The sequence below is a fragment of the Aspergillus bombycis genome, assembly GCF_001792695.1.
Source record: "Aspergillus bombycis strain NRRL26010 chromosome Unknown contig00026, whole genome shotgun sequence".
Classification (NCBI taxonomy): domain Eukaryota; kingdom Fungi; phylum Ascomycota; class Eurotiomycetes; order Eurotiales; family Aspergillaceae; genus Aspergillus; species Aspergillus bombycis.
In genome coordinates this window covers 27130-51132 of record NW_019170028.1, presented here as the reverse complement: position 1 = coordinate 51132, position 24003 = coordinate 27130, and the positions used below count along the sequence as shown (strand labels likewise).

Here is a 24003-nt window from a genome sequence, read left to right as displayed (position 1 = left end):
CTAACAATATGCCCTCTCATACTGAATCAAAGTATGAGTTTGGTGGACCGTGAGCTCAACCCTGGTGTATTACCAATGTGACTCGCTGACTTCCTACTCCTAGTTTGGGCGCTGGTGCCATAGTAGTGGGCCTGCCCATTCTGCTCTGCGTCTTCGCATTTACATGCAACGATGTAACTGGCTGTCCCGTACCATCACTACTAAGCCCTCGTACCCTAAGCTGGGAGAGGCTAAAAACCGAGATTGGATGGCCCCATGGGGGCCTCCGGGAGTTTGGCAGTTGGGAGGTGACCGGCATGGTGCTTGCATATTACCTCCTCAGCATGTTCCTCTGGAGGATTCTCCCTGCGCAAGAAGTGCGCGGCACAAAGTTGGTCCAGCACAATCGTCCGTTGACGTACCGCTTTAACTGTACGAGGATTCATGTGAAACGCAACTCGACACTGGCCTTTGCTGACATTCCTACCAAGCTTTCTCGTCTACCATTGTTCAGCTAGCTGTCTGCATCATTGGAACATATCTAAAGGGTGCAGACTTTGTTGTCTGGACGTACATCGCGGACAATTATGTGCAGATATTGACCGCCAACATTCTGATCTCATATGCCCTTTCTGCGTTTGTATACGTTCGCAGCTTCAGCGTGAACACCAATTATCCAAACAAGGAGCTCCGTGAGTTAGCTGCGGGTGGAAACACGGGCAACTTTGTGTACGATTTCTATATCGGCCGTGAGCTGAACCCTCGCGTTGCTCTCCCACTCGTTGGCGAAGTCGACATCAAAACCTGGTGCGAGATGCGCCCCGGCCTGACTGGATGGATATTGCTCAATTTAGCATTTATCGCCAAGCAATACCGCACCTATGGCTTTCTCTCCGATAGTATCCTCTTCACTGCTTCTGTACAAGCCTTCTACGTTCTTGACGGCCAGTATAACGAATCCGGTATTCTTACTATGATTGACATCACCACGGATGGCTTCGGGTTCATGCTGTCTTTTGGAGATCTCGTATGGGTACCCTTTCTCTACTCAACTCAGTGCCGATACCTCTCTGTCTATCCCTTGCACCTTGGGTGGACAGGTATCACCACCGTAAGTGCGGTCTTCGCACTCGGGCTGTACATTTTCCGCGCTGCCAACACGCAGAAAAACGTTTTCCGCACACAGCCTAACGATCCGAGTGTGGCAAACTTGTCGTACATCCAAACCAAACGAGGAACAAGACTGCTGACGGCAGGATGGTGGGGCATGTCTCGCCATATCAATTATTTCGGGGATTGGATGCAAGCCTTGCCTTTTAGCTTACCGACAGGACTGGCAGGCTATACTATTCTGTCGGCTGGCAGTGCAGCAGCCTTATCAACGGACTTCAAGATGCTTGATGGGCGGGAGGTTGTCCAAGGAGATGCCAAGGGCTGGGGAGCCATTTTCACCTACTTTTATGTCCTTTACTTTGCCATCCTCTTGATGCACCGCGAGCGGAGAGATGATGCTATGTGTGCGAAGAAATACGGGGAAGACTGGGAGAAATACAGGAGGATCGTGAAGTGGAGAATCCTGCCTTGGGTCTACTAGATGGGGGTGATTTGCCAAACATTCATTACATCTGTACACTTATTAACCAAGGGCAGAATCTAGGGCATAGTGCTGCTTGCATTTCGGACATCCCAGGAAATATAATAATCACTTCAAATATGGAAGAAATTGTGAAATCTATTGCATACGATTAGCTAAGAAGAGGTATGCCGGATACATATACTTCAACAAACGGCGATCAAACGAATTTATGCATCCAAATCATTGGAAGATTTGGCTCTACAACACAAAATTTACACAACTAAAATAGACACGTCTGAATTAAATAGAGTAGGAGATGAGATATAAAGTAGGGTTCCTAAAATAGTACTGCCAGGTAGTTATGGCAGGGACTAAACATCGTACAGCGTATCTACAAGTCTATATAATACATAAAGGGGAGATATGGTGCTGGTGCGATTATATCCTACTCGCTCCAGCCCTTCTTTCCTCCCTTCAATAAGTGACAGGGACTTTGTTTTTCAGTTATCCGTAGCGGGCTGAGGGGCGCTTTCGTCCGATTCCCAGCCAGGGGCACTGAGTCCGAGCCGTTTGAACTCCTCGTCGCTCACAATCTTCACCGTCTTGAACTTCCACTTACCCAACTTGAGGAATAGGATATCACCATCAACAATGAAGTCTTTGGTCTTCTCTGCCGGCCATGTTAGAATGGGCGTAAAGGCCAGATCGTCCGACATTGGGCCAGAGTCTCCTGGACGGCTCCCCACATAAGCCCCCTTGTTCGTAACAATGCGATGTCCTTCACCTTTAGAAGAAACCAGGCCCGCAGACCACAGGATCTTGTGGAAGTTTTGGCCATAGACTAGGGACTCGGGAAGGGTAACCTGGATGCTTGGCATGTTTGCGAAATTAGTTTGAGGAGCATACTGGTTCCCTGACTGGGGGTTTGTGAAGCCCGATGTTGGTGACTGGGCGTGGCTGGCAGGTGGACTGGAGTTTTTCTGCAGGGGAGTAGGTTCAGCCGTTGACGACCGTGAGCGGAATAATTGACGGTGTTGGAGAGCAACTGCGTCCGCCTCTTGTTTGCCGTGAATAAGCTCCACGAACTCTGCAGCCAGCGCGTGCTGAGCAACCCGTTTGGACGGGTCGTTGTTTTGCTCTTCCATGAGCTTGGCAATCTCAGGCAGAGGTAGGAAAGTAAACATTTTAAGATAGCGCTCGACAACATCATCCGGAGTCCGAACAAGAAACTGCCATCGGTTAGTGAAATGTCGTGATTGGGGCCTACAACAGAACAAACCTGATACAGCTCGAAAGTGGAGGTCATATCCTTATCAAGCCAAATAGCGTTGCCTGCAGACTTTCCAAACTTTTCACCATTCGGTGCCGTCAGCAGTGGCGTCGTAAGCCCGATAGGGTTGTCTATGTCATTTTCCAGAGGGTCTCTTTCCTGTTCCATGGCCGTGTTCTTGCTAATGGCCTTCACGGAGTCCATACCAAAGAGAATGTTTCCATACTGATCGGTGCCTCCCACCTGGACCTGAACGCCCTTCTTGAAGAGAACCCACCAGTCCCATGCCTGCAACAGAGGATAAGAGAACTCTGAGAATGACATGCCATCGCCTTTCGACAACCGGTTCTTGACACTAGATTATATGTCAACAAGTGTGTCCTGGAAGGGAACGAGAGCATAGAACGTACGTCTCCCTGCCTAACATAGGGCCAAGTCGCATGTGAGCCCCAAGGTCCCGAAGAACTTCAATGAATGGCACCTTGTTCCACCATGTGTTGTTATTTACCAAAGAACGCTTCCATGCCCATTTCTTCTCGTATCCATGTCGCTTGCCGTACTCTTCGATACTTGCGCCTAGCTTCTTCAACTGCATGTGCATGCTAGCCATGTTCGCCTTTCGCACCGAGCTGTGGACCTGTTCTCTTCCTTTCAGTCGCCCTGTTGGGTCACCGACGCGGGATGTGGCACCACCAAGCTGTTTCGCATTAGACTGGCATCACAAGAGATATTCTCAGTAGAGGTGTACTGACCACCCATGTCACCGGCAAACCCCATACGTAGCCCCAGGCCAAAACCATGAACGGCAACATGTGGCCGACGTGTAAAGAAGGAGCAGTGGGGTCTACTCCAGCATACATCCCTGCCCTCTTCTCCGTGAACACCTTATGTAAAAGCTCCCGTTCACTGTAGACCCGGACGGAAACAAGTCAGTCACAACGTCTAACTTACCAAGAGTCCCAATGGCCCTTAAGAATAACTTACCCAACAACATCATGCAACAGCCCTCTCTCCTCGAGATGCTGTGCAAAGTTCTTGCGCTTTCCAGCTTTGATCTCTTCAGCGAACTCAGCCCACTCCTTCTCCGCCTCTTTCGTCCTCCGTATGTGCTGCTGTGTGATCCATCTTGTTTGTCCGACAACGCCGCCACGAGCCGTGACCCTTGGCTCAAGTCGGCCGATACTGGGTCGCAATGCGCTCTTTTGCAGGGTCTCGGCCGTCCGTACATAGTTACGAACACTGCATACTTGCTGCTGGCGGATCGGGTAAGCGACTGGGACGCGAAGGCGCGTCGCGCGAGGTAAGGCTCCTAAGTTCGGTCTCATCGGACCAGATTATCGCAAAGCTCGATCAATCACAAGCAAACAAGTGATTGCCTGTCGGTGAAATCGAATCGGACTGGGAAAATGCCGGTTTGTTATCCAGTAACTTTTAATCAGATCTCCGACGATAAGAAACCGGCGGAGAATCTTTGATGCGAAGCTTATTTCCTAAACGGTCAAGACTATCAAGCTCGTAAATTTCGCCCTTGAGTTTTACATATCACATCCATACGTTTTATTGCTGTGCCCTTGTTTTGGAGTAAATGACCCGGGTAAGGTATCTCCTACTCGTTACCAAGTCTTTAGCTTAAACTACAAGAATTACAGGGTTAGGCCAGTTGAAGAGGGACTCCATCTGAAGATATTGCCAGAAATTTAGGGGTTGAACAAGTGTATATTCTCAAGTACTCGCATTGTGCATAGGTATATAAGTAACTAATATCACGTCGTTGATGTGCAGAGCCCTGTCATCAAGGCACAGTCCGAGAACAAGCACCATTCCAGGGTCATTGACACACAACTTGCTCGTGCAAGTGGAACACCGCCAAGTATTGTGTTGTATCAGAGATGCCTGCATCGCGTCCGTCTAAGTAACAAGGTGGTGTGCCGAACGCCTTTATCACCCTCCCTCCGTCAGGATCCAAACAGCCCTTAAGCCCCGAAAGGAGAGCCGCAAGGTTCCATGAGAAGAGATCGATCAACTAATACACGCTAGGCTTTCATCATCTAGTGTATGTTAGCGAGTTGTGCGCATTGGGCGGAAGAAGCAAAATCTATATCTCACCTATTCAAAACTTGGAAGGATGGAGAAAGAAAATTGGACGCGGAATTTCGGATATTTTTATGTAGTGGGCCATCTGACGCTAATCCCTGTTCGTTGGGCGGAAAGATTCTGCCACAGTCTTGCGATTATTCTGAGTCTACCTTCTTCCTTATTCATGATACCTTTGGATTAGTTTAGCAATTGGACTTGTAAAATTCTTTCCTTTCTTCTCAATCGAACAGCCTCCCCTCGGTCTTTGTATCTAACACAAGTATGATCTTGGGCAGAGCGGGGCGGCTACCTCCGCGCCTTTGCTCAAGCTATATCGGGATCTCGAACTATCTCCGCAGCAGTAGAACAGGACCGAGAGTAGGTATTCAGGGTCGTACTTATTCTCCGAAACTGTTTCATACAAAGTCTGTCCTTTGTGAACAGCATCGGCCTATAGCGGAGCATCCGCAGTTCCTAGAACAATACAAGCAAGCCGGTACTTATACCTCGTCATATCCTGATCTTCGAGCAATTTGAGAAGCTAATGCATTAGCTATGCAGTTGAATTCCCCGCTGCTACGTATGACTTTGAATCATTTCTCTCCCAGGCTACCCCGGATGAAGAAGTGGTACTCCATGGCTATCTCGGAGTTCGTAAGGATCTGTCCAAGAAGCTTGCCTTCGTGCGTTTAACAGACCCAACGATGAGGCATAGTATCCAGCTAGTCTCGCTCGCCAAGAATGGCGCATTGGAAAAGCTCAAAGCTGTGAGAGCCAACAGCCCCGTTGCTGTCCGAGGAAAGGTCAAGGCGAAGCAGGCGAAAGGCTCCGAGATGGAGAAGACCGATCCCTGGGAAATTCAGGTTGATGATATTCGGCCACTGAATGACTTCCCAAATGATATCATAATGAAGTCTGATACTGTTTTTGCCCCGAAGCAGCGATTCCTACAGCTGCGTTCTGACAGCGAGTTGCGTGATGCGCTGCGATTCCGCGCTCAGGTGCACAATGTCTGCAAGGAAGAGCTAGAACAATGTCGGCCACCGTTTGTGGAAATAGAGACGCCTCTTTTGTTCAAGTCGACACCCGAAGGTGCTCGTGAATTTCTTGTGCCAACCAGAAAGCGTGGCTTGGCATATGCTTTACCCCAGAGCCCGCAACAGTATAAGCAAATCTTGATGGCCAGTGGGATACCAAGATATTTCCAGTTCGCGCGCTGTTTCCGCGATGAGGACCTCCGTGCAGACAGACAGCCGGAATTTACTCAGGTAATGGCGCTCCGCACTCTATCAATCTATCCTCGATTTACACTTCTAACTATTGACTAGCTCGATATGGAAATGTCTTTTGCAACCGGGGAGGACGTTATGCGGACCGTGGAAGGAATCATACGCAGGCTGTGGTCAACTTTGATGAAAGACCCCGCGCCATCCGGCCCCTTCCAAAGGATGTCCTATCAGGACGCCATGGGTCGCTATGGCTCCGACAAGCCCGACACTCGGTTCGGAATGGAGATTTCGCGAATTGAGCACCTTCTTCCAGTGGATCTTGTCAGCAAGATCACACCTCTGGCCCTTCCTATTGTCGAGGTCTTCAGACTCGAAAACAACGACAATGATCCCGCCGCTATGTCCGAGTTCATCTCTCAATTCCTTGACTCTCCAGCTGGAGTACCCTTTAACAACAACCCAGAAGGTGGCCCAGGCATTTTCGTGTACGACGCAAAGAAACCCTTATGCGGCTTACAGCCGTTTGGTTTCGAGGCTGCCGAGTATTTAGAAGAACTGCTCGAGCTCGACCACGGCGACCTTATCGTAATCCAGGCCCGTGAAAAAGCCCCCTTCTCCGGCGGCTCGACTCCAATTGGTGACCTCCGCCGCGCCCTCCACTCCGCAGCTGTCACCTCCGGATTCAAGCCTGCCCCCATAGGCTTCGACTTCCGCTGGATAGTCGATTTCCCGCTCTTCTCTCCCTCCAATGACTCGGAGCCCGGCCAAGGCGGCGCAGCCGGAATCTCATCCACGCACCATCCCTTCACTGCCCCCAAGACTGCCGCCGACGTCGACCTCCTCCTAATAGACCCCACGAAGGTCGTCGCAGATCACTATGACCTCGTCGTCAACGGCGTTGAGCTCGGTGGTGGCAGTCGCCGTATCCATGACGCTACTGTCCAGGAGTTCATCCTCCGAGACATCCTCAAGATGCCCGCCGAGCGGTTAGCGGATTTCTCCCATCTGTTAGAAGCTCTGCGAGCCGGATGCCCGCCGCACGCTGGCTTGGCATTGGGATTCGACCGTCTTGTCGCCGTGATGCTGGGCAAGGAGTCTGTGAGAGACGTCATCGCATTCCCGAAGATAGGCAAAGTTGGTGAAGATCCGATGGTTAAGGCGCCTAGCGTTATGACCAAGGAGGCATTGGAGACATACCATCTTCAACTAAAGGAGTGATTTTGGTCTCGCGGCTACGACTGGCTAAAAGCTGTATATATACGATGGGTCTGTACTATAGATAGATGTAACATATGATACCCGATCTCTTCTCAAGTGGATTTCTGAAATACCCGTAGTGTATTGGCATTCTGGGTCATCTGGCTAATAGCTATCCATGAAAGAATGCAAACGTAGAAGGAAATTCATGGTTATATATACCTACAGTTCGGAGATGTCAAGAGCAACCATGTCTGTTATACAAAACGCCATCACCGTGCAAAAAGGGAATCAATCTAATACACAAGAACCAAGGCAAGGTTACAGTGAAGGAATATCACCCAGTAACTATGCTGCATTGGCAGGGCGGGAACCAGCGACAGATGCCGACTGGGATGTGATCTGGTTTCCTGTCTCTCCATCTTCACCTTCGTCGTCATAGTAGAGGTATTCATCCTCGTCTTCGGGTTGGCCGAAGGCGTTCTTCCAGACACCGTCCCATAAGCCCTTCTTCGTAACTAGACCACCGACAAGCAGGATGGGAAGTTGCCAGATACTGGCCCAAAACAAACCGCGGGCTGTGCCATTGGCACCTTGATGCTGCCAGAAATGGTACGCTTCTTTCACCAGCCAACCGTTTGCGATAGAGCTACTGACCAAGAAGCCGTGGCCGACAACATCGACATACCAAAGACCAATAGATATCGGGAACATCAGGATGGAATAACGTAACGCGACGCGAGCATTGCGAGCGGGGTTGACCCAGCAGAGCATTTTGTATCCAGCTCTCTTATACTCCTCGCGGATAGTGTGGGAGAGGGCGTTGAAATGGGGGAACTGCCATGCGAACAAGATCCCTCCGAGCAGCCAACCACCAATGCTATCTTTGCTAAAGAGCATGTCGCGCCATGTGTCGTGGCCCGTTGTCGCTGTTTGGCCAGCCGCTGCGACCCAACCCATCAACGGAGGAATACCTCCTACGATAGCACCGACCCAGGTATTGATTACATGTATACGCTTCAATGGCGTATAAACGAAGGCGTATAGGAAGATGTTAGCAGCCGACAGACCAGTCACGGTTGGGTTGGTGCCGAAGTATAGCAGAGCGAGACCCGAGGCGGCTGTGGCAACGGCGAACAAAAAGGCAGCACGGCGAGAGACGAGACCACGGACGATGGGCCGGTTGCGTGTCCGGGACATAAGTGCATCGTATTTGGGTTCAAACATCATATTCAATGTATTGGCGCTGCAAGACGAAAGGAATGTTCCCGCCGTGAGGTAAAGAAGAGTAAGTGTGGAAGTTGACAGGGTCGGAAGCGGCGTCATTGATGGGTCAAGAGCAAGAAGAGACGAAATAGGATACATGCCATACGCAGATGTCGTAGACAGCACGATCAACACGGAAAGGCGAGGTTTCGTGAGAGCAAGATAGGCGGCTAATTTGCGGCGGATAGAGGTTTTGGGGAGGGCGGCTGAGAGGTGCGACAACTGCGCCGAAGCATCTGGCGGGATAACATGATCTGCTCCATGATTTCCAGTTGCTTCTTCCTTTAGACGTTTCCTTCGACGATGAGGCAATTCCGACTCAATTGATTCTGTGGAGGCTGACCCCGCCTCGCCTTCGCTTCTGGGGATATTGGCAGCATTCGCATGCGCGGGACTGGTGGGTGATGATGAGGGGGAAATGCCATCCTTGCTCGGTGCACTCTCAGTACCTCGATTGGCAGAGAAATACGTCTTCTGGAGAACGGCGGAAGAGGATTGATCATCTGCAATGCTTGACTGTGATCGCGCGGACGACAGGAAGCTGCGGAGGGCGGAGGGCGGATGAGGACGGTAGTTGCGTATGAGACATCGCGAACATACGAGGGACGGATCTCGAGTCGATCCTAGCCTCCGAAAAGAGGAGCGGAGGAGGATCATGGCGAGAAGAACATTAAAGAGGATCTGCTAATCTGTCATTGAGCCTCGTAGAACGAGGTCAGAATTCCGATGTGCCCTATCGCGACGGAGAATAATTCCTTCGCCCGGCGGTAGGGACCACAACCGCAGTTCGGCGAGTTGTCTGGACAGCTATCAATCGGTCCATCTTTAAAAAAGTTCCGTCCTACAACCTTCACCTCAGCGAGCTTGCCTGGCCTTTTCTGTTCGTATATATTTTACAGCAGTCAACCTCAAGATGGCCGCTTCCATCATGGAACCCCTCCAGCAAAATATCATCACCCCTCTCCAACCTTACCTCCGTCAGATCGTCTCGTCGCTGCCGGAACCCGTCCACGATACCGTCACTTCTCTAATCGGATCATCCTGCCACAACGCTCTCTTGGTTGATCTTGATGTCACCAAAGATCCTGCCTGCACGTCCCTTGCCATCTCCAAGGCGCTAGGGATTGCCATCGTGGGTGCCAGCGCTATCGTGAAGGTTCCCCAGATTCTGAAATTGATCGGATCTCGCTCCTCGGCCGGCGTGTCCTTTGTGTCGTACGCTCTCGAAACTGCTAGCTTGCTCATCACTCTGTCATACAGTGTGCGCAATCAGTTCCCTTTTAGCACTTATGGCGAAACCGCGTTGATCGCCGTACAAGATGTAATGGTGGGTGTCCTGGTGTTGACCTTCGCCGATCGACCAACTGCGGCTGCGGCGTTCATTGCCGTTGTTGCGGCCAGCGTGTACGCATTGCTTTTCGATCAAACTTTGGTGGATGTGCAGACCATGTCCCTTTTGCAGGCTGGTGCTGGTGCCCTGGGCGTTGCGAGCAAGTTGCCCCAGATCATTACCATTTGGCGTGAGGGAGGCACTGGACAGTTGAGTGCTTTTGCGGTATGTACCAGGTTTTCTTTCATCCTTGGACAGCTTGGGAACTCGGCTAACGTGAGTCTAGGTGTTCAACTATCTTGCCGGCTCTCTGTCCCGTATCTTCACCACCCTCCAAGAGGTAGACGACAAGTTGATTCTCTATGGCTTCATTGCCGGTTTCACTCTAAACGTGATTTTGGCAACCCAAATGGTGTACTACTGGAAGGCGCCCACGAAGCCCAAGAAGGCGAAGAAGGCAGCTCCCAAGCCAGTGGAGAAGGCACCCGTTGCACAGAGCTCGGGCGCATCTCCTTCCCCCAAGCCGTCTGGAAAGACCCCGACTACCCGACGCCGTGGTTAGTTTCGCTATTGATTGCTTTCCTCACTCAGTATGCAGTTTTAATGATACAACGTAATACATTCTCTTCACGAAATGTTCTATCCTCATTCCCTCGTAACTTTTTAAATCAACCTATCCATAAATTACCTTTTCCCAGGCTCCGCTCCAGTGGTCATAAACCTCAAAATATCCTCCAACGGCACCGCAGGCTCCATAAACTTCTGCTGGTGGTGCTGCGCAGGCGCAATATCAAACTCAAACCCAGCCCCAGCAGACTGCCTCCTAACACCGACAATCTCCATCTCATCCTCCTCCCCTTCCTCCTCCTCCTCCTCCTCCTCCTCACTCTCACTCCCCTCATCCTCTAACACCCTCACCAACCCCGTAACAACATTCTGCACCCCCATCTCCCTCTCCTCGAGCGTAAAATTTCCACCCCAATTCCTGCGTCTCGCCTCCTGATTCGCCTCCACGGGCGCCCAATCCCACAATTCCGCCAGCTCCGCCTCCGCCAGCCCCGACGTATCCTCCAGCGCAGACGCGCCGGCCTTGCGACCGCGCGCAACCCAGTCTTCGACGCGGGGGTCGAGTTTCGTCCGAAGCAGCTGTTCGAGCGTGTTGGCCTGCGTCCGGCCCGGATAGTCGGGGCCCGGGTAGGCGACGATGGAGGCCAAGAGATCACGGTTATCGGAGAGGTGGTCGGAGACGCTGAGGAGGTTATTTGAGATGATGCTTGCTTGGGATTGGAGGGAGGACCTTTTGTTTATTTTAACACAAGTTAGCTTACGTGCGACAATTACCTTGCCCATTCAGTCATTATCCATAAAATCGGATTTACGGCCGATGAAACCGGCAGGAATGATTGGGTGGAACTGTATAAACGTACCAGGATGGCAGAGGGTCACTTTGATTTAGACTTCCTATAAGGGACGCCAGGGAGCGCGTGAGCTGGACCAATCGCTGGCGGGATTGCTCGAGGGTTTTGAGCTGTTCATGCGTCGGGGTGGCCATTTTGCCTTTTTCCTTTTGGGGGTGCTATAGGTGCGTTGATATTGTTTGTCAACGGTGTGGTTGGAGGAGGTCACTAGTATTTGTTGGATGGGATTTGGAGATGCAATCCAAGTAAATGCAGTTGATTAGATACTATCGCCTGATCGGGTTTGGTGTATTTTTTGCCTCAGGGACCTTCCCCTCCTCCATAGATTGGGTCAGTAACGTAACCAACAGCCCACCACCCAAGTAGAAGTACGAGATGCAGTCCTATCGACAGAGCACAACTCGAGGGTCATAACTACCCACGAGCCCCTTCTGAATAATGCTATAACCAGCTTGGACTCCGGCTAAACTCACCGGTGAAGAATCCTGCAAAGTTCTATTATTATCATTGCCAGCTTTGCATGGTGGTGATTGGAGCTTGGCCGAGTGACTTGAAACTTTTAGACGCCTGTCGGTCCAATCTCGTCGTGACTTGGCTCTCGCTATGCCGTGTTTATTTTTAGAGCCTTCCATCCTTCTGCGTTTTGATCTTCTTGGTGGGCGGGGGAGCTGGTGTATATAATCTTGTTACCTTGACTGTGAGATTTCTCTGCTTACTTTCTTGTTCTTTGCTTGTGTGTGTGTGTGTGTGTGTGTGCGCGTGTGTGGATTTTGATATGTATTTCCGACTATGATATATGACATGAGATGGAAGTCGACTTCCATCATAGAAGAATACAAAATAGGCGGATATTTTCGCTGAATGGTCAAGGAATGGAGGGGGTATATCGCGATGAGCGCAGTTCTCTTCATCGAGTTCATGAAACATAACGACATGCAAAACGAACTAACATGCACGAAACCATACATTACTTATCGGCTCGGAAACCTCTTGCATGGACCAGTCTATGACTGTTGGTCAGTATTACCGCTTCTGCTTGGAATCCTGGCCGAAGTACTCAGGGTACTCGGGGTTTTTCTGTTTCTCTCCGTCTGGGGAAAGGTTCAGGGGAGGCGTTGCGACAGTGGATGCAGTTACCTCGGTGATATTCTTGGAATAACCCACATCCCGATATTGTCCATCGTTGTCGACGAAGGTGAAACCCGGCTGCTGCCCGTAACCCTGCTGATACATGGTGGGACTGTACATCTCGTGGTAGTTTGCCCACGGGGTACTGATGCCGGTATCGTTCCACCGGGCATGGAGGTGGCTGGATTGTCGGTGCTTTCGGGCCTTTCTGCGACGCCACCGAATGAAAAAGAAGCAGCATATGGCCAGTGCACACAACAGAATTACGAACCCCAGGACCGGGAGTGCGATCACCAGAGCCAGGTTTACCCCGGGACCACTGGTCGGGGTTGGGTTGATAAGGTCTACCGTGGAGGATGGTAACAGCGACTCGCTGAAAATCCTCGTCGGGCTGATAGGGAATGCAAAGCCCGTGGGTGTTCGAAAATGGCAGTTATATCGAAGCGCTTCAAGGACTGCGTTTCAAAGGTTCAAGTTAGCTACGCATGTTACTCGGGGATGGCGGGGATTCTAACGCACAGTTCGCCATAAAGACCTGTGATTGACCATTTGTCGGATCCTGGGTCTGGGTGAGGGTGAAATTATAGCACTTTTCGCACTGGGTGATGAGATTGTCGGCAAACGACGTAGTGCCACACCAGGTGTAAAAGTTATTCGCACCCGGGTCTGTCAGATCAAACTCTAAGGCTCTGTCCAACGGCTGACAATTCACTGTGCACTGCGTGGAGATATTGCTCACGCTTTTTGGGTAGCCATAGACACAGGAGGTGAAAGTATAACGAAGATTGTCTACAAAGCTCCGATGGTTAGAGAGCACCAATAGGCGGACACAGTGTATACTTACAAAGCCCCCAGTCCACATCCGTCTCCCCGGAAGATGGGTCACTGTAAGTACTGCGCAACTGACAGTCGACACACTGCTTGAATTGCGACCCTTTGCCGGTGGCAGTGAAATCGGTATCTAGACAGGTAATCTCAGACCCCGTCGTGTTGGTCGATTGCTTATTGCAAACGCTTGCACATGGTGATCCTGGTGTTGTCCGCAACGCCACAGCCAGTTGGACTAATTGGCAGAGGAGAATTAAGGCCGCCGCCCATTTAGACGTAGATCTCGGAACTAGGCCCCAGGAGCCGAGCATGTTGGTGTCGGAAGTGGTCTCCAGATACTGTCTGCACTAAGACAGCTAAGAGGGAAAGCTTGCCCGCAGTGCTGGCATTTAATACTCAACACAACTGCGGATCCAGCGAGGATGAAAAAGGGAGGGGAAGCACCTCAATTGTCCGGTGCGGGTAACAGAGGGTGACGAGAGGGTTGAACTTGCGGTTTTTCACAATGACTGGACGCCGAGAGAGAGGCCTTACCGGTACCTTCGTGGGATTGATAAGGTACAGAGTAGCATCCGTGGTACGATCATCGTGCTTTGGAAGCTGTCAAGCTAGTCAAGACTGAACAAGCATACAGTGTGCAGCTGGGCGCTAAGAGTACCTGTAAAAGACAGGTAGTGGAAGGTTGATCCTTGCCCAGTGACAGGCGGTTCGTGTGATGAGCGTGACGAGGGATTGGCGACGAGTGATTGTGATTGTGACGGCTTCTGCAGATGGTCGCATCGCCTCTGCGCTTGAGGCTTTCCATTCGTCGATCTCCCTTGGAACCCCTCATCTTTTTGTTTCCTGCCGTTTATCATTGGTGAAACTCCTCATTGGAAAATGCACAGTGCAATTCTTGAGCTTCGGAACATCCCTCCGAAGTGCTCGACCTGTTGTGTTTCCCATTTGCAGTTTCTTTGGCACTGGGCGCTTAGAAGATTCGCAACTCTCAGTGTCCCTGCATTGCGCGTGCCTTTTCCCCGAACCCGGAAATGCAACAGAGAAAAAAGAGAAATACATAAAAAATACATAAAAAAAAAGATGTCATTTATTCGTGACTATATGTCATAATAATAACAGGAAAATAATAATCGTATACAGATTCTAGTCCCCGAAAATCCTGTCGGTGGTCACTCCGTCGAAATGCGCCAAACATCAGTTAAGCGCAATTCACCGTCATTGGCTGTCATGCACAGGGTAAATCAAATCGCTCATAGACTACTACTATAGCACTTGGTCAAATCGGATTGATATGGAGCAGGATAAAAAAAGAAAAGGAAAAAAGGAAAAAAGAAAGGAAGAAAAATAAGCCTCCCAGATGAGATACGAATTAGATAATAACGCCACTATGCAAGTTTGTTCTTTCTCGTCGGTGGCATCGAAAAGGACAATAGGAGAGAGAGACGAAGCATGAAAGAAATAAGCAAAGAAAGATCCAAATCGGTAGATCAGTGGTTTTCATGACTCATGGTAGCTTAACGTATTAGGCATTTGCAGGAGCCTGTTCTTGCACAGGAAACTCAAAGCATTATCTCGAATCCAATATAGTGGACATCGACTATCCGTAAAGATCATCGTACGACGGAACCAACTCCTGTTCTGCAACCGGTGCAGGCTTCGGCCGATGCATAAGTTTAGTATCACGAGGACTTGGTCGGTGTCCCAGCCGAGGGTCCTCAGACGGCACTGAAGGGATAGACGACGTATAACTGGTATGTCTCGAACTCGATGTAGCTGGTATAGATGCTGTCGGATCGGTTGTAGTACTCTGTAAACTGAAGTGGCGCATTCGTGATGTGACCGACAGCGGCGGTGATTTGGACGCGCGTGAATAGGTTCCGCTTTCCTCGCCGGATTTCGTGCGAGACCTGTCCCGTGGATATCGCCCCTTTGGACTGTTAAGACCGGATATGGAATCCTCTTCCTCATCAGTGGAAGATTCGTCAAAACCATCCCTCACTGTGGGATGGGCTTTATGTCCTACTATAGGACTTGGAGGGGGTGCCTTTTTCTTCGATCGCCCTCGTAGCTTTGCGTCGTAGTGTCCCGTTGGCATAGTCATGGCCGAATCAGTGGATGATGTCCGCTCTTTGAAGTTGCCCGAAGGTAGAGTAGATGCGTGGCCATGGTGATCGAGCGAATCAAGGGAACCATGTCGTCGACAGTGATCTAACATTTTAACGGGTATCGAATTGGGTGTTCCAACAGGCGATTGCTCGTATTGACTCCAGGAGCCGGCATTGGGATACGTGATAGCCACATCACCCCAGCGGGAGTGCAGCTCCGAAGAGAGCTTTCGCTTTCTTCTTAATTTTTGGATAATACCTGTCATGATATTCAAAGGGCTTTTCATAGAATGAAGCCTGCCCACATATGCGTGGTAAGCGTTTGAGCTTTAACTAACGACGAGTGGCTCAAAGCATACAAAATTTCGTGTCAAAAGTGTGCGTGACGCATACCTTGACGCTGGCAAGCTATGCGTGTCGCTCGTCTACCAATTCGTCAGGCGGGGTCAAAGACTATCTAAACGCAGAAGACGGGAAATGTGGAAGTATTGGGGACCGCCAGTCTGCATGGGATGATGATATATCAGTATACGTCCATCGACGACATACCGCTCGTCAAATGGCATCTGCATGTCTCTCTGAATTGGCGGCCGAGGAAGGGTCTCCCGGAGAGATAGACTGTCAACGGGCGGGCTCCAAGGCAAATGTGGTGCGAGTAGGGGACGCGTCTTGGACCCGACAGTCTGGTCCGCCCCTCCTCTACCCCCTTCCGGTGGAGGTTGACAGAGCACCAGTAGATGAAGACCGACAGACCGATCTCCCTTGGCCACCGAGGGGTCTTCGAAAGCAGCACAACGACTGGCGATGGTAACTGGCCCTAGGAAGCTGGGCCGACCATAATTATGACAGGGAAGACAACCGGGTCCAGCGCCCGGCTTCGTAGCTCATGAAGATAGGGCCGAACGAGGGGTGAATATTACGGCGCAGTCATCTTGCGTCGACCGTCACCCACCAAGACATGGATGTAAGTGTAAACCGGCGTGGGTCCTGGCTTGGCGTGGCGCTTCATGGCCAACATCACACTGGCGAGCACACAGGGGACAGGGGACAGAACAGAGCTATGGCTTGGGAGCAAGGATGTTGTACAACTCCTTGCCGTTTATAGGTGCGTCGACCCCGCGAGCGCAAGCGATGCAACATCACCTCACAGGGAAGTGGAGGGCAATCCATTCGTATGACTGGTGAAGTGTCAGATGAGTTAATAAATGAGGCCCATTGTGTTCAAGGGACCGAAGTCTTTTTACCTAACGTCTCCACAGACATCAACGCACTAATTTGCACACGGAACCATAATTCCTTCCGCTGCGGAGGGGTGAAAAGAGGGGGAAGGGAGAAAGTCGTTGGCTGGCGCGAGAACAAGCACCCGGTTGATCGTCGCGGTTGAACCCGAACCATCCACCGAGCTTATCTACGCGCCGTGATGGAGACGACGTGGGATGGCCAATCTAATAAACTCTTGTCCAAGATAAACGAATTGTTAATGCCCTGCAGCTAGACAGTTTGGGGATTTTGACAAGGTGTGAACGCCCAAGCGACGTTGCTCGTCAAATGACCGATGACAAATTCCTCCTGGACATCCTTGCCCTAACATCCCGGTCGGGCAGCCTCCATTTGATCCTGGCAAGTAGCCTCAATCGCTGTACAACGACGGTAGACATCTTTTGCGAGTTATAGTTATTTGGTGTTGGTCTTGGTAGTTCAATGGTCACTAAGGTCCACGGCCCATCTACTGCAAAGGTTAGTTATTCAAAACTATCAGTACTTATTCGACAAGACAGCTATAGCACATCAGACTGCCGATGTTTATGGCTTTAGGACCTGTAGGCTATGATAGACCATGACTCACGTCCAGATCGTTCTATGGCTTACTCCGTGTACAATCCACTTGATTATAGTAGTTTTCCTTAATTTTCATTTTATTTCCCTGCCCTTCTGTACCTCCGTTTCTTTGTGCTTGAGTGGCCTAGTATTTAGTCCCACTGCCAATACCCGTCAGAATACTACCCTGCAGATGCCATGGACGTCACGCTCAGAAGTACTAGTGCTAGTAGTAGGCACGATATCCTACAAGACACAAGCGCCAGCACCAGCTTCAATGATAAATCCCTGTAATAAGTCGGACTAATGGAGTCATCGTACACCCTGTCAGACTGTGCCCCTCACAAGTACACAACCATGTAGGCTAAGTAGCCAGGTCCCACCAACTTTCCAGTACTTTTCACCGTTCTTTCCTTTCTCCTTTCCTGTGGATACTTTTCACTGCCGCAGGTGGACTGTCTCAAGTACCACTGGTAGAGATATCGGCTCAGGTATTACCCTTTTTTCAACGAGTCGGGTAAAGGAAGTTGTTAGTAACTTGCCACCCCCATTTTACCAGTGGACCTGATTCCTCCCCACAGATATTAAGCTCCAAATATGCCAGCAGTGGCATAGTATTCTTCTTCAGTGAAGATACTGATATCTAAGCCCTTGCTGTCTCTAGATGTTTGGCTTGTTTAGCTATGCCCATATCGTTCTGCGGAAGGAGCAATCGTTTGAATCAGGATAGGAAGGATGTTAGTCCCGCCCTTTCTTGAGGAGCAGCGTCGAACTTCTTCGTTATCCTACTTGTTACGCCTGGTTCTACAAAGGGTGAGTTGACAGCGCCATCACGACAACCTCATCACTTACTCACCGGGACTCAATCTCAGCAGGAACACATTATGGATTCTGCTGTGCACAAGAACAGACAACAGCATAATCACGAAATATTCTTTGGATCATGGTCTAGCAAATCACATCCACCAGACTGCCGTGACAGCGAGACATTAGCTGCGAGCCCATACTCTAGCAACACAGGACATGCTTCATGATCATCATCAATTTCATTATACCTAACGCTGCGGCATAGGAACGCAGAGATCGTTACTGTCATGAATCCATCGCGTCGCTTCCCCAAAGAAAAGAAGGAAGACCGAAAGTAAACAGGAAAAGAGAAAAGCACTCCATACACCATACGCCGTATTGACCCATTTATCCATCCCAGTCCCATTTACCAACCCAACGCTAACCAAGACCACCAGATCCGTCCGATTTGACAAGTTGAAGCCAGACCCTAATTAAAATTCGTGACCAACCTCGACAGCACAGGTTTTGGTCGTCGAAGTGATTGCGCCCCCTCTAAAGGTCGAGAGAAATTGGTGGTGCTACTAGTCGAGTCCATCGACCGAGAGCTCTCCAGTGACAGTCCCCGCTGCTCTAATTGAGACGAGCTTCTCTGTGTCTCCGCTGGCCCGGTGTATTGCTGCTCGACGCCTCGAATAAAAGAGAATGGTCTTTCCTCAAACATACCGACCGGATCCACCTGGGTCGGTCGATTGACCTTAACTGATGGTGGCAGTTGACTAATGGCCTGGTACCTCGAGGGGTCATAGGCGGGTATAGTGGTATATGCGGGTGGCGGGGTGTCCCCGGACAGTCTCCCACGAGGATGGATATGGCTTTGCTCTCGTGGTTGACTATAGGAATACATTGACGAATAGGGTCGTGGCCGTTCCATTCCCTGGTTGTCGGAGGGGTATTCCTGGGGCTTATATCCCATCGGTGCATGCATGACCAGCATGTTCTCCTCGTATTGTCGGATGCGATCCCATCTCCGTTTCTTGAAGAGAATGAACAAGATCCCCGCAGTGACTAGTTTGACATCAACAACACGTTTTCAGTGGGTTTATAGAGAAGAAAGGCTATACTTACTAGCGACAGCAGCGACACAACCCAAAACAACGCCGATGATAATCTGGTTGGTTGCCGGGTCACTCGATCGAGGCACCAATGACCTTTGGCCAAGAGGGAGAAACATATTGCCAGCTTGCGGGGTAAGATTGAAGAGGTCGCTGGCCGAGAAAAAACACTTGAGCTTCCCCCTCAGTTCAGTTCACTTCAGTTCAAGAAGAGCGGAGACATCCCCCATTAAGAACTCACGCTCACCTCCAGCCTTGTTTCAGGATGACTTGTTTGAGATCATTTTAAGTTCCGGTCAGGGCATCTGCTCCAGCCTTGAGTCGCGGCTAGCCAGCGTGACAGTATGCAGTGTATCCAGCAAGCACCAGTCTGTGACAAAAGCAATAACCCCAAAAATAGAAGGATTTCGGCGCGATTGCAGATTCATTGGCTGTCGATGCTCGGTTTTGGAGCTGCAAGCGCTCGGATTGTCGTATCAGCGGCAATTGAAGGAGCGGACCCGCATTAGTTGATCTATTTTAAAGTGAGCAAATGAGGAGAAATCGGAGATGCTGGGTAACTGGTCGCGGATCCAACTTGGTTTCTATCATTCTAGAATTTTAAACATGTTCAAATCGGGCGTTTCCAGGATATGCCTGTCGGTCGGCTCATTCTACAATTTTATACGCCACGCTTTGTTAGAGGGCTAGACAGACCCCAAACCTAACCTCAACGTCTACAGACCCCAGTGTACATGGAGGCAAGCATCTCATCCAAAATGTCCCGTATTTTAGTGTTTCGAATACTTCCGTTTACTCGGCATATGGTCGATACACAGCGATTCCCTTGTCCGTAGATAGACCCAGTCTCACACCTTGTCCAACAAAGTATACATATCCCTCCTGCAGGTCGAATGTCTTGACGGACTTACCCTCGGCCAATTCTAGTCGCCCAGATCCTTTGGTGACAAAGAGAAGACTTGGTCCAGAAATAGCCTTGTGTGTTTCATGCTCTCCGGCTCCCAGACTAGTCGCCAAAACGTTAAATTCACTGAAAGGAGGCGCATACTCATCCGATTTCCCATTGACACCCTTGTCACTCTTTCTCCGCAGCAAAAGAGCCTCGTCCACTCCGTGTGGCTTGAAAGTCAGAGCGCGCGTGAATAAATCGACATTATCACGTTCTGCACGCGGACAAAACCCCGTATTAATCACATTATCAGAACGCGCCATACACTCAACGATGTCACCACAAAGATACGCATGGATACTGTCCGCAGGCACGCAGATAGCCTCTCCAGGTCCAAGAGTAATGTAGTTCATCAGTAGCGCTGCAACGAGGTTACCGTTGTCGAACTCGGTATATTGCTTGCTAAGTCGATCGAGCATCCCGGGAATATAACGATGCTTGCCAAACTGAGCTTCTGGGAGATCCTTAAGACCCTGAATGATCTCTGAGACAACGATCGGGGGTACATTGAGGAGCGTCTTGCAGAGCTCCCGCAGTACTTCATCATCGAATGGCTGGCTGGATGGTACTAGTTGCTCAACTGGCTTGAGCTTCATGATCGCTTCGATTTCACTAAGGGGTTTAAAGCCAGCGAAGAGCTCGAAACTGGACAGCGCGACTGCGATCTCGGGCTTGTGATTTGGGTCATTGAATTGGTCTGGGTTTTCTTTGTGGAGTTGCTCTGCTAGTGATTTGTCTGGGTGGACTTGGAGAGGGAGCGCTTTACTGAATGAGAGGATCTAGTGGTTTATCGTGTTAACTCATCTTCTCCTGGGGTTCAGGACCCATTCCATGGAAGTACAGAACTCACCTTCGGCAAGAACGGGATTTCCGGCCCGTACTTATCAAACGCCGGTTTCCCAACGAGCTGTGGGTTCTTCTTCAGATACTCGGAGAGGAGCTCGCCTGTTGAAAGGATTCGAGAAGGAACAGTCGGGTATGTGCCCATCCACATCTAAGGATGTCAGAAGCAACGTCTTCGATGTCCCACATAGGTAGCTGGAAGTACCTCAGAGTATGCCTGATCATCTTTTACATCCCCGTTCTTGGGGGTCTTGGACCAAAGCTGACCGGCTAACGAGTTCTTTCCTTGCTTACCCCATGGATCATTCTGGGGAAGTTAGAGTAGTTAGCATTTAATAGCTGAAATTTTCAAGAACAATACTAGAGAAAGGCTTGGCTATACCTTTACTCCGCATTGGAGCTGAACGATCGGCTCCGCCATTGTCACGAATCGAGTGGAGTATTATTTCACTTGATTTTGAGTAGTGTCTTGAGTGTCTTTAAGTGGAACCGGAGAAAGCTATTCAACATTAGAGTCTGTTAGAGATAAAACAAAAGAAGCGAGTCTTTATTTGTACGATGATAGACGATCCTGCATGAACATGTCGTCATGGACGGAAGGTGCGCATGGATCTGATCGCAACTTCCTTTTTGGGAAATCCCCGGTCATGACTTCATACCAATCGAGCCCTAACTCCAGGACTTCAGAATTTCCATGAAGCCAAGAGTTCCCCATTTTTACAGATCCAGATGGAAGACTACCAACAGGATATTCAACAGGAAGGATTCGGAATCAATGTACCCTGATCGTCACACTGACGTCAGTGCCGCAGTGCTTTTGAACACCGTCACGTTCCATATCCATGTACTTGAATAGAAGCGGTTCTAGATTGTAGGTATCAGATGTGAGGTAACGTAAGCTGTTCATTATACGTGTATTCGTGGGAGTGATTCAGCCAACCACCAACGCCTTTCAAAGCCCTAACGCAGAAATTGCTCATCGCGCTATAACAGTTGCAGATATATACACCACAATGACATGATGATCACGATTATAAATCTCAAAAAAAAGGCAGCCATAAACTTTTATCCATAAATGTCGTCCGCATCAGGTACCATGGTCATGGTCATGCGCCTCGCCGCACGAAGTCTCTTCTTCTCCAACGATGAAGTCGCGTTCATTTGTGCGGCCATCGCCCACTCACTATATTCGCCACTAGTTCTACATCCCGTTCGAGATGACCGGTGAGATCTCTCGTGGGGTTCAACATAGTGGTCGTACTTGTCCTCATAATGAGAATCCCGGTAGTGTTGCCTGGGTCGACTGTCCCTTTCCTCAATACCGGCGTGGTTGGACTGCATACTATGTTGCGAACTCGTTGAGTATCTACGGCTTCCAGTTGAGACAGCAGCAGCCCGGGTGTCGGCAGGGATATATCGGAAACGAGGCGAATCATGAGCCCGCGAAGCCGCTTTCTCGGCCACTTCAGTAGAGTAGTCTTGGTGGATAGGTTTGTAGGCAAACTCGGTTCTTCGGTCGGAATGGTGCAGATGCTCCTTCTCGCTTGGATCCTCGGTGGAATGTCTTGACCGTGGAGCCAAACGCATCGAAAGACGACGAGGGTTCAGTGTGCTCATGGAAAAGGAGTTCTGCCTAGATGGGGGAGTATTGTCCGGAGCAGAGGCTGTATCGTAATTCTCCCAGGAGGTCCTGGTAGAATTGCCCCTGGCGAGGCTATGACCATAACCCCTATGAGAAGATTGGCGAGGGCTTTCCAGTTGATTCCATGACCCTTCAGTCGGGGCTGAGATTGAGACGTCTCCAAATCGTTCGTGAAGGGGCTTGTAGGTGTCGGTCTTGCGAAGGCGGTTCAGGGGCCTTGGTACGATGCTTGCCATAATGAAGTTAACTCGGCGTATGGAATAAAAGGTCGACGAGTCAAGTTTCGAGTGTGTAGCAATCCAAGGATTATGGGCTAATAGGTATGGTGATGTGACAAGCCTAGATGAACTCTTTGCGATAGTGGGCACTATGCAAAGTTCCTGGTTACCAGTGACAACGCTGCAAATAAGAAAACGACCAAGTAATTGAGGTGGAAGTTGAACGCGAACAAGCTGCTGAAACGCGCAAGGAGAATTAAGGCACGCTGAATAATCAAGACGCTTGGAGGCATGAAACAAAAGGGACTTCAAGATATGGAAGGATTCATGAGCTGAAGCGTCTGACGAAGCACAGACCAAAGTATAAATCCAGAAGGATTTTGCCCGGGCTGAAGTTCCAGTCGCATTGTAGAGGATGAAGGAGTATAAAAGCTTGTCCTTGAGCCAAGAGTTTCAGGAATGATTCTTTTTTTGTCTCGTGCCCGTCGAATTACCGGCGCAGGTCATGCATGCAGGTAGCCTGTACTGCCCTGAATTATTAGTGTAGTTGCCAACATTAGAAGCAACCCTCCACGAGGGACGCTGATCAACTCGAGAGTAGCCGCCGGGAGAGGTGGGAGAAGTGCGGACAGGTGCATTAGTCCCCGCGTCTGGAACCACGGATTCATCGCTGATTGATTGACAGGGCCTTAAGTCCTGTTCCATTCTTAGCAAATTTCCCTGAAGGAGTCTATTATTGTCTAGAACTAATTACCTTGATCGCAGGAATTAGTTCCGACCTAACACTGCATAATTCGGCCAATTTTAGAACCATCACCAAGCGAAGCGCCAAACAGCCCCGCGACAAAATCGCGAAACACGCCTCCTCATTACCTGCAGCACCCTAATTAGCGTCGCTGCTCTATAATTATCGCAAGATCGCGACATCCAGGGTGGTTAATATTAGCAACAGACAGGCTCTGGATAGTAATGAACTCATGAAGTTGATTGCTGGAGCGCCGAGACGAGTGGAAGCGCCAGTAGGATACCTAGACTTTGTTTACCCAAATGTAAAGAACATTCTCGCAGTATGCTAATCTAGTCTATGAAATGTCTTCAAGTTGCTGATCATGCTTGCTAATATACTCTCATCGAGACCCTTGGTCATGCCCCAGCTCGGACATGGCAATGCCATTCGAGCCAAACTTAAGGGCGGCAGAATGAGGTTAGTACTAGTTAGATGAACCGAGA

The 24003-nt window shown here is 50.0% G+C and overlaps 11 protein-coding genes across 11 annotated transcripts; 3 read left to right on the top strand and 8 right to left on the bottom strand.

Annotated features, from left to right (window-relative positions):
• Positions 1-8: 8 nt before the first annotated feature.
• On the top strand, positions 9-1573 carry ABOM_003643 (C-14 sterol reductase; the record flags this gene model as incomplete). Its single annotated transcript, XM_022530773.1, has 3 exons — positions 9-49; positions 104-411; positions 471-1573. The coding sequence occupies 3 exons, from the start codon at positions 9-11 to the stop codon at positions 1571-1573; spliced, it is 1452 nt and encodes a 483-aa protein (XP_022390823.1).
• A 482-nt stretch (positions 1574-2055) lies between these two features.
• On the bottom strand, positions 2056-4150 carry ABOM_003642 (tyrosine--tRNA ligase MSY1; the record flags this gene model as incomplete). The annotated part of the gene is made up of 5 exons (XM_022530772.1): positions 2056-2784; positions 2835-3180; positions 3236-3522; positions 3578-3731; positions 3810-4150. The coding sequence occupies 5 exons, from the start codon at positions 4148-4150 to the stop codon at positions 2056-2058; spliced, it is 1857 nt and encodes a 618-aa protein (XP_022390822.1).
• A 1455-nt stretch (positions 4151-5605) lies between these two features.
• ABOM_003641 (aspartate--tRNA ligase MSD1) lies at positions 5606-7348 on the top strand (the record flags this gene model as incomplete). The annotated part of the gene is made up of 2 exons (XM_022530771.1): positions 5606-6169; positions 6230-7348. The coding sequence occupies 2 exons, from the start codon at positions 5606-5608 to the stop codon at positions 7346-7348; spliced, it is 1683 nt and encodes a 560-aa protein (XP_022390821.1).
• Positions 7349-7675: 327 nt separating this feature from the next.
• cox10 (protoheme IX farnesyltransferase) lies at positions 7676-9250 on the bottom strand (the record flags this gene model as incomplete). Its single annotated transcript, XM_022530770.1, has 1 exon — positions 7676-9250. One exon carries the CDS (start codon positions 9248-9250, stop codon positions 7676-7678), a length of 1575 nt encoding a protein of 524 aa, XP_022390820.1.
• A 256-nt stretch (positions 9251-9506) lies between these two features.
• On the top strand, positions 9507-10485 carry ABOM_003639 (putative monosaccharide-P-dolichol utilization protein; the record flags this gene model as incomplete). The annotated part of the gene is made up of 2 exons (XM_022530769.1): positions 9507-10148; positions 10210-10485. 2 exons carry the CDS (start codon positions 9507-9509, stop codon positions 10483-10485), a joined length of 918 nt encoding a protein of 305 aa, XP_022390725.1.
• A 122-nt stretch (positions 10486-10607) lies between these two features.
• Positions 10608-11475, bottom strand: med8 (RNA polymerase II mediator complex subunit MED8; the record flags this gene model as incomplete). Its single annotated transcript, XM_022530768.1, has 2 exons — positions 10608-11220; positions 11351-11475. 2 exons carry the CDS (start codon positions 11473-11475, stop codon positions 10608-10610), a joined length of 738 nt encoding a protein of 245 aa, XP_022390726.1.
• An 889-nt stretch (positions 11476-12364) lies between these two features.
• ABOM_003637 (uncharacterized protein) lies at positions 12365-13608 on the bottom strand (the record flags this gene model as incomplete). The annotated part of the gene is made up of 3 exons (XM_022530767.1): positions 12365-12924; positions 12989-13258; positions 13314-13608. The coding sequence occupies 3 exons, from the start codon at positions 13606-13608 to the stop codon at positions 12365-12367; spliced, it is 1125 nt and encodes a 374-aa protein (XP_022390729.1).
• Positions 13609-14894: 1286 nt separating this feature from the next.
• On the bottom strand, positions 14895-15668 carry ABOM_003636 (uncharacterized protein; the record flags this gene model as incomplete). The annotated part of the gene is made up of 1 exon (XM_022530766.1): positions 14895-15668. The coding sequence occupies one exon, from the start codon at positions 15666-15668 to the stop codon at positions 14895-14897; it is 774 nt and encodes a 257-aa protein (XP_022390717.1).
• A 2828-nt stretch (positions 15669-18496) lies between these two features.
• On the bottom strand, positions 18497-19240 carry ABOM_003635 (uncharacterized protein; the record flags this gene model as incomplete). Its single annotated transcript, XM_022530765.1, has 2 exons — positions 18497-19074; positions 19135-19240. 2 exons carry the CDS (start codon positions 19238-19240, stop codon positions 18497-18499), a joined length of 684 nt encoding a protein of 227 aa, XP_022390727.1.
• Positions 19241-19913: 673 nt separating this feature from the next.
• On the bottom strand, positions 19914-21334 carry ABOM_003634 (mannose-6-phosphate isomerase; the record flags this gene model as incomplete). Its single annotated transcript, XM_022530764.1, has 4 exons — positions 19914-20849; positions 20921-21064; positions 21101-21220; positions 21296-21334. 4 exons carry the CDS (start codon positions 21332-21334, stop codon positions 19914-19916), a joined length of 1239 nt encoding a protein of 412 aa, XP_022390728.1.
• Positions 21335-21978: 644 nt separating this feature from the next.
• On the bottom strand, positions 21979-22791 carry ABOM_003633 (uncharacterized protein; the record flags this gene model as incomplete). The annotated part of the gene is made up of 1 exon (XM_022530763.1): positions 21979-22791. One exon carries the CDS (start codon positions 22789-22791, stop codon positions 21979-21981), a length of 813 nt encoding a protein of 270 aa, XP_022390782.1.
• Between the last annotated feature and the right edge of the window lie 1212 nt (positions 22792-24003).